Source organism: Brassica rapa, chromosome A09, assembly GCF_000309985.2.
Source record: "Brassica rapa cultivar Chiifu-401-42 chromosome A09, CAAS_Brap_v3.01, whole genome shotgun sequence".
In the NCBI taxonomy this organism is placed as follows: domain Eukaryota; kingdom Viridiplantae; phylum Streptophyta; class Magnoliopsida; order Brassicales; family Brassicaceae; genus Brassica; species Brassica rapa.
Window position 1 is genome coordinate 35,206,571 of NC_024803.2, and position 13,473 is coordinate 35,220,043.

Here is a 13,473-nt window from a genome sequence, read left to right on the forward strand (position 1 = left end):
AGATCCGTGGAGGTGTATCTCCAAGATGAACAAGCCTCTTATCTCTCACACCAAAGAACTTTGTGCAACTCTCTCTCTGGGCTTTGTTTCTCTAGTTGAATGAAGGTCTGTGTCCTCAAAAAACTACTTCCACTGGCTTTGTTAATGGATATTTGTGTTGTGATGATAGTACTAGAGATCTTTCTCAATTTGTGAGTTTTTCTATATTTAATATTTGTATGAAGAAGTTTGGTTAAGCTTTTAGTTTTGAGAAACGTTTTCAATTTACCCTCGGCTTCTTTCCTATGAGTTGAGTTCTCCAACTTTAAAAGTCAAGATCGCTATTTATTTAAGCACTCGTATAGAAGTAGAAGACAATTTTCATTGAAAATTTTTCAAGGAGCCAATCATCATATGTCAAACCGGTAACCCGAAATAGGTGGTTCCCTCCTCTACATAATGGTTTGGTTCGGTCTGGTTTAAGTCTTTGGAACCACAACGCTGGTTGTGTTTGAAATTGGAAAATAAATAAAGAATAGTAATAAATAATGTGAACCAATTCTGTATATAAGGACTTTCTCTTACACAACCACTTGTTCATTATGTCTCACAAGATTTCATCTTCTTCTCTTTTGGTTTAGAAAACTTCAAACGAAGCCAATATTTCTTTTGAAAAGCTCTCCAGAGACAGAGATGGCTGTGGGAATCCTAGAGGTTGATCTGATCAGTGGGAAAGGTCTCAAACGATCTGAATTTTTTGGTAAGTTGTTAATCTATCTCTTCTCTCATTCAGATTTGTTATCTCTTTATTTTTTGTTTGTTCTTGGCTTTTAATTGACATAGATTTGATGTTAATTCCTTTGAAGGTAAGATAGATCCTTATGTTGAGATCCATTACAAAGGACAAACCCGCAAAAGCAGCGTTGATAAAGGTATAAATTAAAATTAACTCATGTATTACATTATCTCCATATCCTCCAGATCTCTGCCTTTTAGATTGACTTTATGCGCCAGACTAGTTCTTCATGATTAGGCCTATCCATGATTATCATTATTTTAGTATTAGAAATAGTTTTACTATTATCTTAAAAAATCACTAGGACTTCCGAAATAAACAAATTGCTAACATCTTTTCTTGGAAGAAACAAATTGTCACATGCTTGTAACTCGATTTACAATGGTTGTAGGCTTTTTGTGTTAATAACAGTGATATATTAATGGTTGTAGTTCCTTTAGAATGTGGTGGTATTTGATTTTGAACCAGCCATGTATAAGATGTAACAAATGTTAAAAATATAACTTGATCAAACTAACTCATTAGCTAATCACTTGATCTACAAAAGAAAACTAGTTTATTAATTGTGCTTTTGTTTCATGAGTATTATGTGATCATCAACATTTGTTATATCAGTCAAAAAGACATTTGTTATCTCAAATATTTATGGTGTTTTATTATTTCGCTATTTGTCATTATGCTATTTAATATTTGCAAAATTTAAAGGTTAACTTGTAAGTTTTCTTTTCTTGTATGGTTTTAAATCTCGAAAATTTGTTGTTTGGAGCTTTCTTGTGAAAGTAGTCTTGTAGTTAGTGTGAGTCTGAGATTGTCTGGTCAACCTCATTTTTAACTAATTATCAATATACCAAACTTCATATTACAACTTACGTAACAATAGTTACTACTCCTTCCGTTTCAAAATAATACATTTTTTAGAATTTTTCATAGTTTTTAATAAAACATATTAAAACTTAATTATAAATACATAGTTTTTTGTAATTTTATATTTATTATATTTTTAAACCAATAAGACTTTCAAAAATGTAATTAGTGTTCTTGAACTTCGTAATTTCATAATTTTCTAGAATATGCATCTTTTTTAAACAGAGGGAGTACTATAATTTCCTTCTGAACATTTAAGATAAAAAGAATAATCTGTCAATACAATATAATGATCACATAGACCTTCATACTAGATATTTGTGTTATTTAAATGGAAAAGATGGAGGTAGAAATCCTACATGGAATGAGAAACTGAAATGGAGAGCAGAGTTTCCTGGCTCCGGTGGCGACTACAAACTCATCGTCAAAGTCATGGACCATGATACTTTCTCCGCCGACGATCCCATCGGCGAAGCCACGTAAGTATCATGTATAGCACACTAAACTTTGCTTATGCACTTGACTGAAATAAAAGCAATAATACTCTGTGCGAATATAAATGGATAAACAGAATATACGTGAAAGAGTTATTGGAAATGGGAGTGGAGAAAGGAACGGCTGAGCTAAGGCCGACCAAGTACAACGTTGTTGACACCGATCTCTCATTTGTCGGCGAGATTCTCCTTGGAGTTTCTTACTCTGTTATGGTTATCACTCTTTCTTTTTCTTTATCTACTTTTTCCAGCTTTATTTACCATCTTATTGTAAGCTCTTTTTCATTTCTTTTTATTGGGAATATTCAGCAAGACAGAGGAATGGATGGAGAAGAGTTTGGTGGATGGAAGCATAGCCAGTTTGATTAATTTCTCCTTTAGATTGCTCGTTTATACTTTCCAGGTTTTACATTTAGTGTGAACACATTAAGCATTTCTTAATTTCAACCCAAAAAAAAACTCTTAACGCACATTGTATGTCATCTGTGTGTTGTGGTGAATCTCATTGTATTTAATTTCAGTATTCAAGAAAGTGTAAAACGATGCTCCAAAGATGTCTCTGCGCCTGCCTCATAAAATATTAAGCATATATCTAGATTGATAAATTAGAGCAATCCCAACTAGGGGTTTTCACAAGAATTCTAACGTATAAAGTAAAACGTTTTAATCAAATATTGTTTGATGTTCTCAAAATCATCAGATCTCCTTCCCAAAATATTCAAATGAAATATTCTAAGGAGGTCTTATGATTTTGAAAACTCCTTAATAAAATATAAATATTTATAGATATGTATAGCTAAAATATTTGAGAATATTTTGTTTGAGAAATCTCTATCGGAGTTGTTCTAAGCAGGCTAAAATCTACAAAATATAAAAGTAAATTAAATATATAGAATAAATATGATGTAATAAAAATATTTTGATTTATTAGTTTCTTCTTCTTCAATTACCTAATTTTATTCAGGAGAAATTGTACTTTTGCATTTTCTTTAATATCATTATTCAATTTTACCACCACTAAAAGAATATTTTCAAAAAATACCACATTTATTAATGAGTAAATGATCTATGTGCCCTTAAGTAAACCAGATCTAACGGAAAAAGGAAAAGAAATAAGGTTTGGGGTTCTCACGACAAATTATTCTACTTTTTCGGTGAAGAGATTGACGGCGACTCTAACGACGGCGACGCCACTCTCACGACGACGACGAAAAGCAAACATGATTAAGAAAAAAATACTAACAAGAAAAACACTACAATATAACAATTCATAAGCATCACAACTCAAAATTTCAGTTAAACCTAAAAAAGCAGTCCATGAAGAAACTAACGCAATCGACTAAAAACATCGTTGATGAGTGCTTGAATAGAAAAAAACTTGTATCTCAGCTTAAAGCATGCATGGATGATATGGACCAATCATTGTAATGTAACAACACATTTATATTCAAAACAAAATATTAGCAGAGAATCATGTAACATAAGAGACATAATAGCATAATGGTTGAATTAAATGTTTTTAATAAAAACGAGACCATGAAGAAAATAACTAATAAAATATATGATTTAGAAATGTTTTCTTTTAAGTTACATGGATTTAAAACAAAAAAGTTTATCTCCAAACCCCAATTAAATGTTTTGGATTTTAAAACAATTTTTTTTTCCAAAACAAATTACATAGATCTAAACAAAAAAAGATTCCAATATTTTTTTCTAAAACAAATATTATCTCCAAATACAAGATTTGTGCAGAATCAATGTTAATAGATGTATAAAATGAACGTACTAATTCCGTTATCTCCATATCCTCCAAATCTTAGCATTTTATTAGCCTTTTTAGTTTGATTCTTTCATTTCATGTACCAAACTAGTTCTCCATTATCACTATTAATATTGTTGTAATTTTTTTAAATAATATCTAGGACTTCAAAAAGATTTTACTCAAACTTTTTTAAAAAGAATAAAGAATTTACTCAAACTTAACAAATAAACACATTATACTTGAATGTAAAAGTAAGCTTACCCATTTCTAAGAACAAAAGTCGTTCTATTAGGTGCAAACTCTCTTCTTACGACCCTTTTTTATAGTGCAATTTGAAAATGTTTGAACTTCTCCTCGATAGAAAGCCTTAGGTTAAATTTTGCCCCATTTTGAGCAATCTAATCTATTAAAACAGGAGTATATTTTATAAATAGCCATGAGTTTTCCACAAATATTACATCTTTATGCCACTGTCTAAACCATATGTAATTACTTAAAACGAACCACCTATATTTTTGTTTTTTGTTAATAATTAAACCAAACATCACGACTAAACCAAACCATTTTAACCACTTTACCAAAAAACGGAAATGTATCGTGATTAACAAATCACCTCAATTCTATTTAATTATTTAAACAAACATTATGTAACCCGTCATTAACAACTTTTCCACACAACCTCAATTATTTGGTCTTCCGTATTTTATGACTTAATGTATACCATACATATTTTATTGAAAAGGGACTATACCAAATTATATTATGCATGTTAAAATATTTTGAAATAAATTCCCATAAACCAAACCGTAACTATCATTTGGTTAGTATACCCATAATTCTTAGACTAATTTATGGTTAGTTTTTTATTGAACTATTTTTTTATTTAGAAGATTTAATCAAAACAAGATTTCCTAAACAAAATATATAACAACCATTTAAACTACATATATTAAATACACTTAACATTTTGGATACTCACAATCTTCATTATCTCCACATAATATTCTCAAATCTATGATATCCCAGAAAAGCAGCTCAAAAATATTTGTGTAATTTTTGAAATTCTCTTGACCAAATATACAATTTTGAAAATAAAGATTTCAAACTCAAATGCTAATGCTATAAAATTTACAAAATATAAATCATATATGCTAAATTATATTTTTCGAAATGCAACACGAGAAAAAATATTTTGTAAAAATCAAAGTGGTATAATATCTAATCTATCAAAACAAAATTATATTTATCATTTAATCCTGATTTTTTTTTTAATATTTAAGAGATTGCCACTGAGTTTGAATGGGTCTTTGCTTCCTTCATTAAAGGTGTTAGGTTAATTTAATTACAACCCATTATGAGACTTTACTTAGCTAAAACATGTGATGGGTTTGTTCCAATTAGTAATTGATTTTATTTTTCAAATATAAACCACTAATATAGCTAACAATACCAATATCGAAAATCACTTTATTTGTAATCATTTGAAGATAAACAAACATTAACTATTTTATCAAAAGATTCCTAAAAAGTCGACAATCACTTATTATGGTAAATATTGTGAGCATATCCAATAGGATTTATATAGAAACGGAATATTACATTATACTTATTTCTTAAGCTTGCATCCCATATATAGTCTAAATGTCTTATGTAAATCATTATTTATTTCAAAACTCAATATATTAGGATATAAGTATAATATAAAATTAACATCAAAACAAAAAAATACTTATTGTATAACCATCATTTCTATTTCCTAAAAAAATACATTCAATACAAAAAAAAATAATGTCTTAAAATAGTCTATAATAAAAAACAAAACAACATTGAGGACAATATGAGACAATATTTATTGTTTAAAACAATAACTAAATTAGATCGATCAAATCCGTAATAAAATTATTGTGTTCAAAATACATATTAAAAAATATTTAATATTGGTAATTTAAAAAAAAATCATATTAAAAAGAATTAAACAATATAAAAGCTAAATAGAACATTTGTGCGTTTGCACGGGTCAAAATCTAGTTATTTTTAAAAAAAAAAGACTAGTGTACCCGCAAATTATGTTCTCTCATCCACCCATTATCAACCCTCCACACACCTTCCATCCCAGTTGGAATTAACATCGGGTTTATGACCTGAAATAGATAATGATGTTCGAACGGTACGTCCCAGATATGTCCCATTCTGCAGTAGTAATCCATAGTCTGTGAAACATGCAGTATTGCATTGACAACTGCAATGTTAATATGATCATTATTAATATGTTGATCCTATTCGAACATAACCAGTCAAGTTAATATCTAGACATCATTATTTAATTATTGATATTTGTGTTATTTTAATGGAAAATACAAAGGTAGAAATCCCTCATGGAATGAGAAACTCAAATAGAGAGAAGAGTTTCCTGGCTCTGGCACTGACTATAAACTCATTGTCAAAGTCATGAACCATGATACGTTCTACGTAAGCATCATATACACTAAACTTTACTCATGCACTTGACTGAAATAAAAAACAATAATACGTAATAAATAACATTTACAGACATGTATCAAAGTTAAAAATGTTATGAAAAGAAGAGTTTGGCAACGTATTAAATTCATCACATGGTGGTGACATAGTATATAACAAAAAAAGAAGTAAAATTCGATTTTTGCTCATCAGCTGGCTGAAGAAGACGTCTCAACCATGAAATTAGCAATCCTGTTCAACAGGTTTAAACCGAAAACCGTTTCTTCGCAGTTGATCTTGACTGTTAAGTTCAGATCTTCATTGCATTTACCTTGGACTGTGATGGTAATCAAAAGAGGTATCTCACTGCTCAAGATTTTGCTGCTGAATCTTAAACGCAGACCAGTTGCATCTTCAAGTGTGCTTGCAACTGGCAAATCCACAGACACAAGGTGTAGATTTGAATTGCTAAGCACTTTTAGCGTAATAGACTCGCAGATGGTAAGAAACTTGTCTTTCCCATTCTCCATTCTTGTGTCTTTGATATGATCTGTGAAAGTACACCTACCAAAAGCCAAGAGAGGTCAGGGAAAATCAGTACTTGCGAAAAAGATATTGGTCAAAGTTATAATTTAAGTAGAGAGAGGAGCTATGACCTTCGGGTATACTCGAACATTCCAGGTAACCGAGATTCTGTGGATAAGAACTCCTCGATGGTTATTGAAAACGGTTTGACAAGGTAACCGAGATCAGGTCGTAACTTGACAGGAACGTTCTTGCCATTATAGTGTAAGCTTAGCCTCATGGGAAGCAGGTGGTGATGAAATCTAACCTGGATAAGCCTCTTTGCGCTCTGACCTGGTTCAAGGCAGCTGAGTTCCTCCATTGGGATTAGTGTTGGCACATTGTTGTAAGATGCACTGCACAATGAGTTAATCAGAAAAAACTAACATAAGAACTTGTCTTTTCATGTCAGCTCAGAAAACAGGTTTTGTAGGCATAATGAAAGTAAAACTCACTTTGCTTTGCCCACCAAAGTCTGTTCAGCTGAGTCTGATACATTCATTGCTTCTTCATCCTCCAAGCTAACCTCAACGATAGGTTCTGTAGAACTGTTCTGAAAGAGAACTTCTACACAAACGTGTAAGGGAGATACAGTGGAGACTTCAGATAAAAAGGTATAGTCTATCTTCACGCCATTGCCATTTCCAGGGTCTAAGAGAGTATAGCTTTTGGGCTTAACTCGGCTTCCTATATCACCAATGGATATTTTGGCATAAGAGCTCTGATTCCTATCTAGTGCAGATGGAGTTTGATTTGATGTGCTAGACTCCTCGTCTAACCACAGATCCAGGGCTCTTTTTGACCTTGGTTCTTCCTGGTCAGTGGAAACAGCAATATCTGAAAATCGAATTAAAGGATCAGCTGCATCGTTGGCATCATTTCTTTCATCACCATCACTGCTGAAATCTGAACCGTTATATGATTCAGAATCATATTCAGAAGAGCCATCTTCATCCACTGTTTCAGAAGATTCCTGAGAACCATTTAAACCAGACATTGCCTCTCTTTGTCTACCAGAATCTGACAGCTGATCGTGTTCTTCAACGACAAAACTACAGGGCTTCGGAAGAGGTTCATATCCAGGGGCTGCATGAAGAACTACCTGAGACAGAGATCCAGGAAGATAGAAACGGTTGTGTAGGTTTAAAGGTGAAAAAGGCTTCAGCTTTCTTCCAAACACATGTTCCACAACATGCTCAGCAATATTTTCTTGTGATGCCACACTGTCTTCCGTTGGCTCATGACAAGCTAATTTGTATGACAGCATTTTCTTGAGGAAACGAGTTCGATCACGAACATCATAGTTTAAGTCGCATTCTCCTAGTTCAAGCACATAAAGCACAATCTTTTTCAACATCTGAAAATCTTCGACCTCTGCACTTATTAGAACCTGCAAATATGAAGGTAATATGAAAACTACTTGAACAATATCTTCTGAGAAAGTACTGAAACGTGCCTAAGTAAAAAGTACATATTAGCACGAGCAGTTAATAATTTTGCAATAAACCTAAATTATTTCACGGGATAGAAAAGCCATTAGGTCAAAAACGGATCTGATTTTTTTTTCTGAGAGAAAAAATGATTATTCAAAGCACAACAAATGTGGATGGCCATTCTCATAAATCATTATTCCTTCAAATGGTAAATGTATAGATATAATACTGATTATACTATGGTTTTCTTTAAAAAAAAACTGAACTCAGAATAAGAGGTTTCGAGGCAACTCCCTAGCTATACCTTAGCAGCCGTATTAAGAATCTGTAGTTTTGTCTCTGATGCCTCTGATTTAAAGCTCCATGCAAGGTACTTGGTTATTGTGGTCAGCATCCTTGGAATGATATGACCCAAAGAGCAGTAGACACCTACCATCCAAATAATAGTTGCACGAGCAGCAGCTACCTTGACTGAATCCAGACTACGAAACAGTTGAATTATCACCTTCAAACACAAAACAATTTACAAAACTGTCAACAAAATAGTTGAGATCATTGCAATATCTTCTAAGCATGTTTTCTGAAAGTCTGAGAAGCTTAATAGAGTGAATGAGATGTACATACTTTTTCATGACTAAGGGGATCTCGCTCTATGATAGTCTGAATTGACATCACGGCTTGCACCAACACCCCTGCTTCTCCATCCACTAACTCGAGATCGCCAGCAAAAGATTCTGCAACATTGTAAGAGCTACTTTAACTTAACTGCCGAGTTTAACTAGTGAGTGCAATGGAAATGAAGCATAACATACCTTGTCTAACTAGTGCTAACAATCCATTAAGGCATGCAGTTGGAATTTCTGGCAGTCTTTTTGCGCACAAACCAATTGCTGCAACTGTATCAGCTGCAAATCTCCTGTCTGGATCTTTAATATAGTCCTGGAAAAAGCTCATGGTTAAAACATTCAGTAATGTAAAAAACATTTCTGCTAAAAACTACTAAAAGGACAAGGATGACGGTGCAGAAGTTCTTATATCACTGGAAGCCAAATGATCACGCAAACTTTCCGGAATGAGCAGAAAAAGTTCTATAATCTATCAAGGATAAAGTATTACCTCAAACTCTCTTAAAATCGAAGAGATAGATGAAGTGGTAGCAATGAGAGAGAGCATCTCCAGCTTATGTGCTTTAACTTGATATGCATCTGATGAACAAATAAAGAAATCTTCGAAGTGTGGAGCAAAGAGAGAAGGGACTGCTTTGGCAAAAACAAGTATATTGCAGAGGACCTGCCACAAATTATGAATAAACAACACTCAGAGAACATTTCATCACGACTACACAGACGTATGTGGAGTGGATGGACTAGAGAACCATAGACGGGAAAAATAAAAGAATGGTTACCACATATTTTGAGGCAGTGGATGACCTAAGCAGAAACAGAAGCGGTTTAACAATTTTTTTAACATCTTCCAGGGGAGCCACTATCCACTGAACACCAGCTGCTGCTAGTACAACTGCACTATTGTTACTCCATAACAGCGGGGATGTACACTGAAGCAGGATCTTAACATCTTCATTATCTCCAACAGATGTGGTCTCTTTGCTATCAAACGAAGCTGCCACCGTATCCACGCCGTTAGACCGCGACAGATACTCATCTGGACCTTCAATGTAACATTTAGATACAAGGCTGACAAGATTAGCATCAAACGAATCACTCTTATCACCATCCTTTTTATCCCCGACTAGCCCATCCTTCTCATAGAAACCGTTACTTTCCAAACCATGTAAAGACAGCATCAAAGATTCCCGTACAAGTCCATGCCTTGCAACAACATAGCGCAAAAGAGTTCCTATGAGTAGTATCTGACCCCACTCCTCCACGTCAGGAAGAATCTGACACAACTTCTTATAGTTCTTCCCGATGAGTGAGAAGTTATTCGGACAGATGGAGGTAAATGCTGCTGCCGCTGCTCCAACTACTCCTGGAGAATGGTCATTTAACAATATCCCCACTAGCTGCAAACAAGATCAATCCTTATTCAAATCCTAGTGTCCATCTACCCGTCACAGCAGTATAAAAAAAAGAAAGTATTTTGAACAAACCTCTTCGATTGCAGGGGCATGTTCTTCAAGGCGCAAATCATGCAACTTTGGAAGAGCATTGGCAGCACATTTTCTAACATAAACAGCTGGATCTCTCGCACATTTGCCCACAGCTGCAAGTGCAAGAGGCGCGATTACGTGTAAGCGAATCCCAGCCATTGTACGAAGCGCCCAAGCTCTAACCAATGGGTTTGGATCTCCCAAGTCTTTCTGGAAGTAGTTGATCGATAGCAATGCTTCATTTGGACGCCTAAAGAAACCAAATAAGTAAAGCTAAATTCACATACACATGTAGATGCAGAAACAAACTACGCCAATAGAGAATGAAGAAGCACATACTTTTCTGCATAGTGTAGGAGGTACAAGTAAACAAGCTTCTTCACTTCCGATGACTGTGACGCCACGTTCTTCACCACCTGCGAATTGAAAGAAGACGGTTTTATAATCTGAGCTCTACGACATTTCTAGGATTGTAATTTTAGACTGAATCGAAGGGATCAAATCAAAAGCACCTGAGGGAAGAAGTTGGAGACGTCGAAGCCCTGAGCGATGAGAGCAAGGAGACGCTTGAGAGCTTCGCATTTCTCCGATTCGAACTTGCTATCCAGAAGTGGAGCGATGTTGACGTCTTCCGGATCGTCGTACAGGTGAGCGTCGGTGCCGATCCGGAGCACCGCAGCTGAGGCCTTGCTCAGGGTCTCCGCCGTGGAACCAAATTGATTGAACATCGGATCGAATCCACCTCCGGGAAATTCAGAAAAAAAAAAAATTCAGCAACTAACCGGGAGAGAGAGAGACGGGACGATGAATGATCACTGTGCAGATCCTAAACCGGTTTGATTACCCAAACAAAGCCCATTAATAAAAAAGGAGACGAAAGGTCGGCCCAGTAACACGCCCATCAAAAACTTTAGAACATTTTCGGTGAGTGAACCTTTCAATGACCAATGCATGAGTGATTACGTGAGTAAACCATTCATTGAACCAATGCATGAGTGAGTAATTGGTGTAGGTAATTATTAATGGGCGTGGAGTCGTGGACAAAGCTGGTAGTTCCGATGCTCATTATCATTATCTCCTTCATGTAGATACATTACTTCTTATATACGTCGATTCTTTCTCAAGATACATTACTCTTTATATATACCTCTGGTCACTTCTGATTTTTTCTCCGGATTCTGGTTCTTCGTGAAACACCCATCACTTAACTCTCCACATTTTACAAGGTTTTGGCACGTTCCTCTCTTTTGTCTTTGGTTTTGATTATGTCTAATTCATTTGGTTTGTCTTAAAGATGTATTTGTGTGTGTTTTGTCTCCTTCTCAGATATGGACAGAATCAGTGGCTTGTCTGATGAATTACTTGTTAAGATACTACTGTTGGTTCCGACAAAAGTTGCTGTATCCACAAGCATCTTGTCGAAACGGTGGGAGTATCTTTGGATGTGGTTGCCTAAACTTGATTACGGTCATAGTTATTGTTCAGAGCCTGAATCCAGTAGGCTACGTCGTTTTCTTGACCATAATCTACCATTACATAGAGCTCCAGTTATCGAAAGCTTCCGTCTTGAATTAGTTAGTTCACGTTTTAAACGGGCGAGTATCAAGATGTGGGTTGCAATAGCTGTTTCTCACTGCCTACGTGAGCTGAAGATATTGTATGAGTCTAAGTTAAACATACTGCCTAGTAACTTGTTTACTTGTAAATCGCTCGTGATCTTGAAACTGGCTGGTGGGATGCTCTTGAATGTTCCTAGAATGGTTTCTCTTCCCTCTCTGAAAACTCTGAAACTTCAAAGGGTGAAATACTTTAAGGGCAAAACTCTTCAGCGGCTTCTATCAAATTGTCCAGTTCTTGAAGATCTAGTGTTGGATTTACCTAAGGGTGAATCTACGGGAGAGTTGACTGTTGTTGTTCCATCTTTGCAGAGGTTGTCACTCGATATACCCTCTGCTCATGATATAGATGGGTATGTAATAAAAACTCCTGATCTAAAGTATTTCAAACTTGTTGATGATAATGATAAGAGTCACTACTGTTTGATTGAGCACATGCCTAACCTCAGCGAGGCACATTTAGATGTTTCACTCCCTGATATCAAGAGTCTTATTGGATCAATCACATCTGTTAAGCGTCTAGCAATATGTTCAGCGGTAATTAATCATTTTCCCTTTTATCAACTCATTTTTATGTAAATCATTTGTCATAAATATTAGTATTGTGTGCAGGCTATGTTTGATGAAGGCTTTGTCTTCAACCAGCTTGAACATCTGAAGTTATGTATATGCAGAGACCATTCCTCCAATCAACTTTTCAGGCTGCTCAAATCTTCTACGATATTGCAAGAATTAAACCTTTTCTCAATGGATGTAAGTTTGTTGGTTTAACTTTGTATAGGGTCTGGTGCACAACCAAGTGTCAGTCTAATTCTTTTGTTTGATCTCAGGATCATGAGCCTCGATTTATGGATTTCTGGAATAAACCAAGTACTGTTCCTGAATGTATGCTGTCTACTCTGCAAAACTTTAGCTGGTCGTTTTCGTTATACTCAGGAGAACCACAAGACAGAGATATTGTGATTTACATTTTGGAACATGCTGTTCACTTAAAGACTGCAACAATCTCGTCACATGTATGTGAAGTTCCAAAATTTGAGATGTTACAGGAGTTGGCACTTTCTTCTAGAGCTTCAACAGCATGTAAACTCATGTTTGAATGAGTATCTGATCTTTTAAAATTGGTCTTGCTCTTCTTTTTTTCCTTTTTTTTGGTCAACTGTCTTCTTCTTCTTCTTCTTTGTATTTGCTCGGACTCGTTTCGTTTGTCCTCAACTCAGAAAAGTTGTTTTCTTCAATAAATTTTCTTTCAGGCAAGTTATATCATCATTTTAATATTATTTTTTAAAGGGTATGTATGTGTATAAATAAATACAGACGGGAGAAACCTTGTAACTGAAGAAAAGAGACCAAAAGAGAACCCAATGCTCTGAGGTGGACAATGTTAGAGTATCACAC

The 13,473-nt window shown here is 34.7% G+C and overlaps 3 protein-coding genes across 3 annotated transcripts; 2 read left to right on the forward strand and 1 right to left on the reverse strand.

Moving 5' to 3' along the window:
• The first annotated feature begins 505 nt into the window (after nt 1–505).
• LOC103841453 (16 kDa phloem protein 1) lies at nt 506–2,720 on the forward strand. Its single transcript, XM_009117994.3, has 5 exons — nt 506–739; nt 846–911; nt 1,980–2,118; nt 2,211–2,346; nt 2,443–2,720. Exons 1-5 carry the CDS (start codon nt 673–675, stop codon nt 2,500–2,502), a joined length of 468 nt encoding a protein of 155 aa, XP_009116242.1. The 5' UTR covers nt 506–672; the 3' UTR covers nt 2,503–2,720.
• Nucleotides 2,721–6,400: 3,680 nt separating this feature from the next.
• On the reverse strand, nt 6,401–11,187 carry LOC103841454 (AP3-complex subunit beta-A). The gene is made up of 11 exons (XM_009117995.3): nt 10,972–11,187; nt 10,799–10,875; nt 10,460–10,709; nt 9,755–10,372; nt 9,466–9,639; nt 9,162–9,288; nt 8,974–9,083; nt 8,654–8,854; nt 7,372–8,306; nt 7,009–7,272; nt 6,401–6,916 (listed from the first exon to the last, which is right to left on the reverse strand). Exons 1-11 carry the CDS (start codon nt 11,185–11,187, stop codon nt 6,562–6,564), a joined length of 3,327 nt encoding a protein of 1,108 aa, XP_009116243.1. The 3' UTR covers nt 6,401–6,561.
• Nucleotides 11,180–13,213, forward strand: LOC103841456 (FBD-associated F-box protein At4g10400-like). Its single transcript, XM_009117996.3, has 3 exons — nt 11,180–12,612; nt 12,688–12,828; nt 12,906–13,213. The coding sequence occupies exons 1-3, from the start codon at nt 11,788–11,790 to the stop codon at nt 13,176–13,178; spliced, it is 1,239 nt and encodes a 412-aa protein (XP_009116244.2). The 5' UTR covers nt 11,180–11,787; the 3' UTR covers nt 13,179–13,213.
• Nucleotides 13,214–13,473: the final 260 nt, after the last annotated feature.

Coding starts and splice junctions, on each gene's coding strand:
- LOC103841453 (XM_009117994.3), top strand. CDS start 673: ATGGCTGTGGGAATCCTAGAGGTTGATCTGATCAGTGGGAAAGGTCTC. Junction 912..1,979: donor CAAAAGCAGCGTTGATAAAG/GTATAAATTAAA, acceptor TAAATGGAAAAG/ATGGAGGTAGAAATCCTACA. Junction 2,119..2,210: donor GATCCCATCGGCGAAGCCAC/GTAAGTATCATG, acceptor ATGGATAAACAG/AATATACGTGAAAGAGTTAT.
- LOC103841454 (XM_009117995.3), bottom strand. CDS start 11,187: ATGTTCAATCAATTTGGTTCCACGGCGGAGACCCTGAGCAAGGCCTCA. Junction 8,855..8,973: donor ATCCCCTTAGTCATGAAAAA/GTATGTACATCT, acceptor TTGTGTTTGAAG/GTGATAATTCAACTGTTTCG. Junction 8,307..8,653: donor TTCTTAATACGGCTGCTAAG/GTATAGCTAGGG, acceptor TCATATTTGCAG/GTTCTAATAAGTGCAGAGGT.
- LOC103841456 (XM_009117996.3), top strand. CDS start 11,788: ATGGACAGAATCAGTGGCTTGTCTGATGAATTACTTGTTAAGATACTA. Junction 12,613..12,687: donor GTCTAGCAATATGTTCAGCG/GTAATTAATCAT, acceptor TATTGTGTGCAG/GCTATGTTTGATGAAGGCTT. Junction 12,829..12,905: donor TAAACCTTTTCTCAATGGAT/GTAAGTTTGTTG, acceptor GTTTGATCTCAG/GATCATGAGCCTCGATTTAT.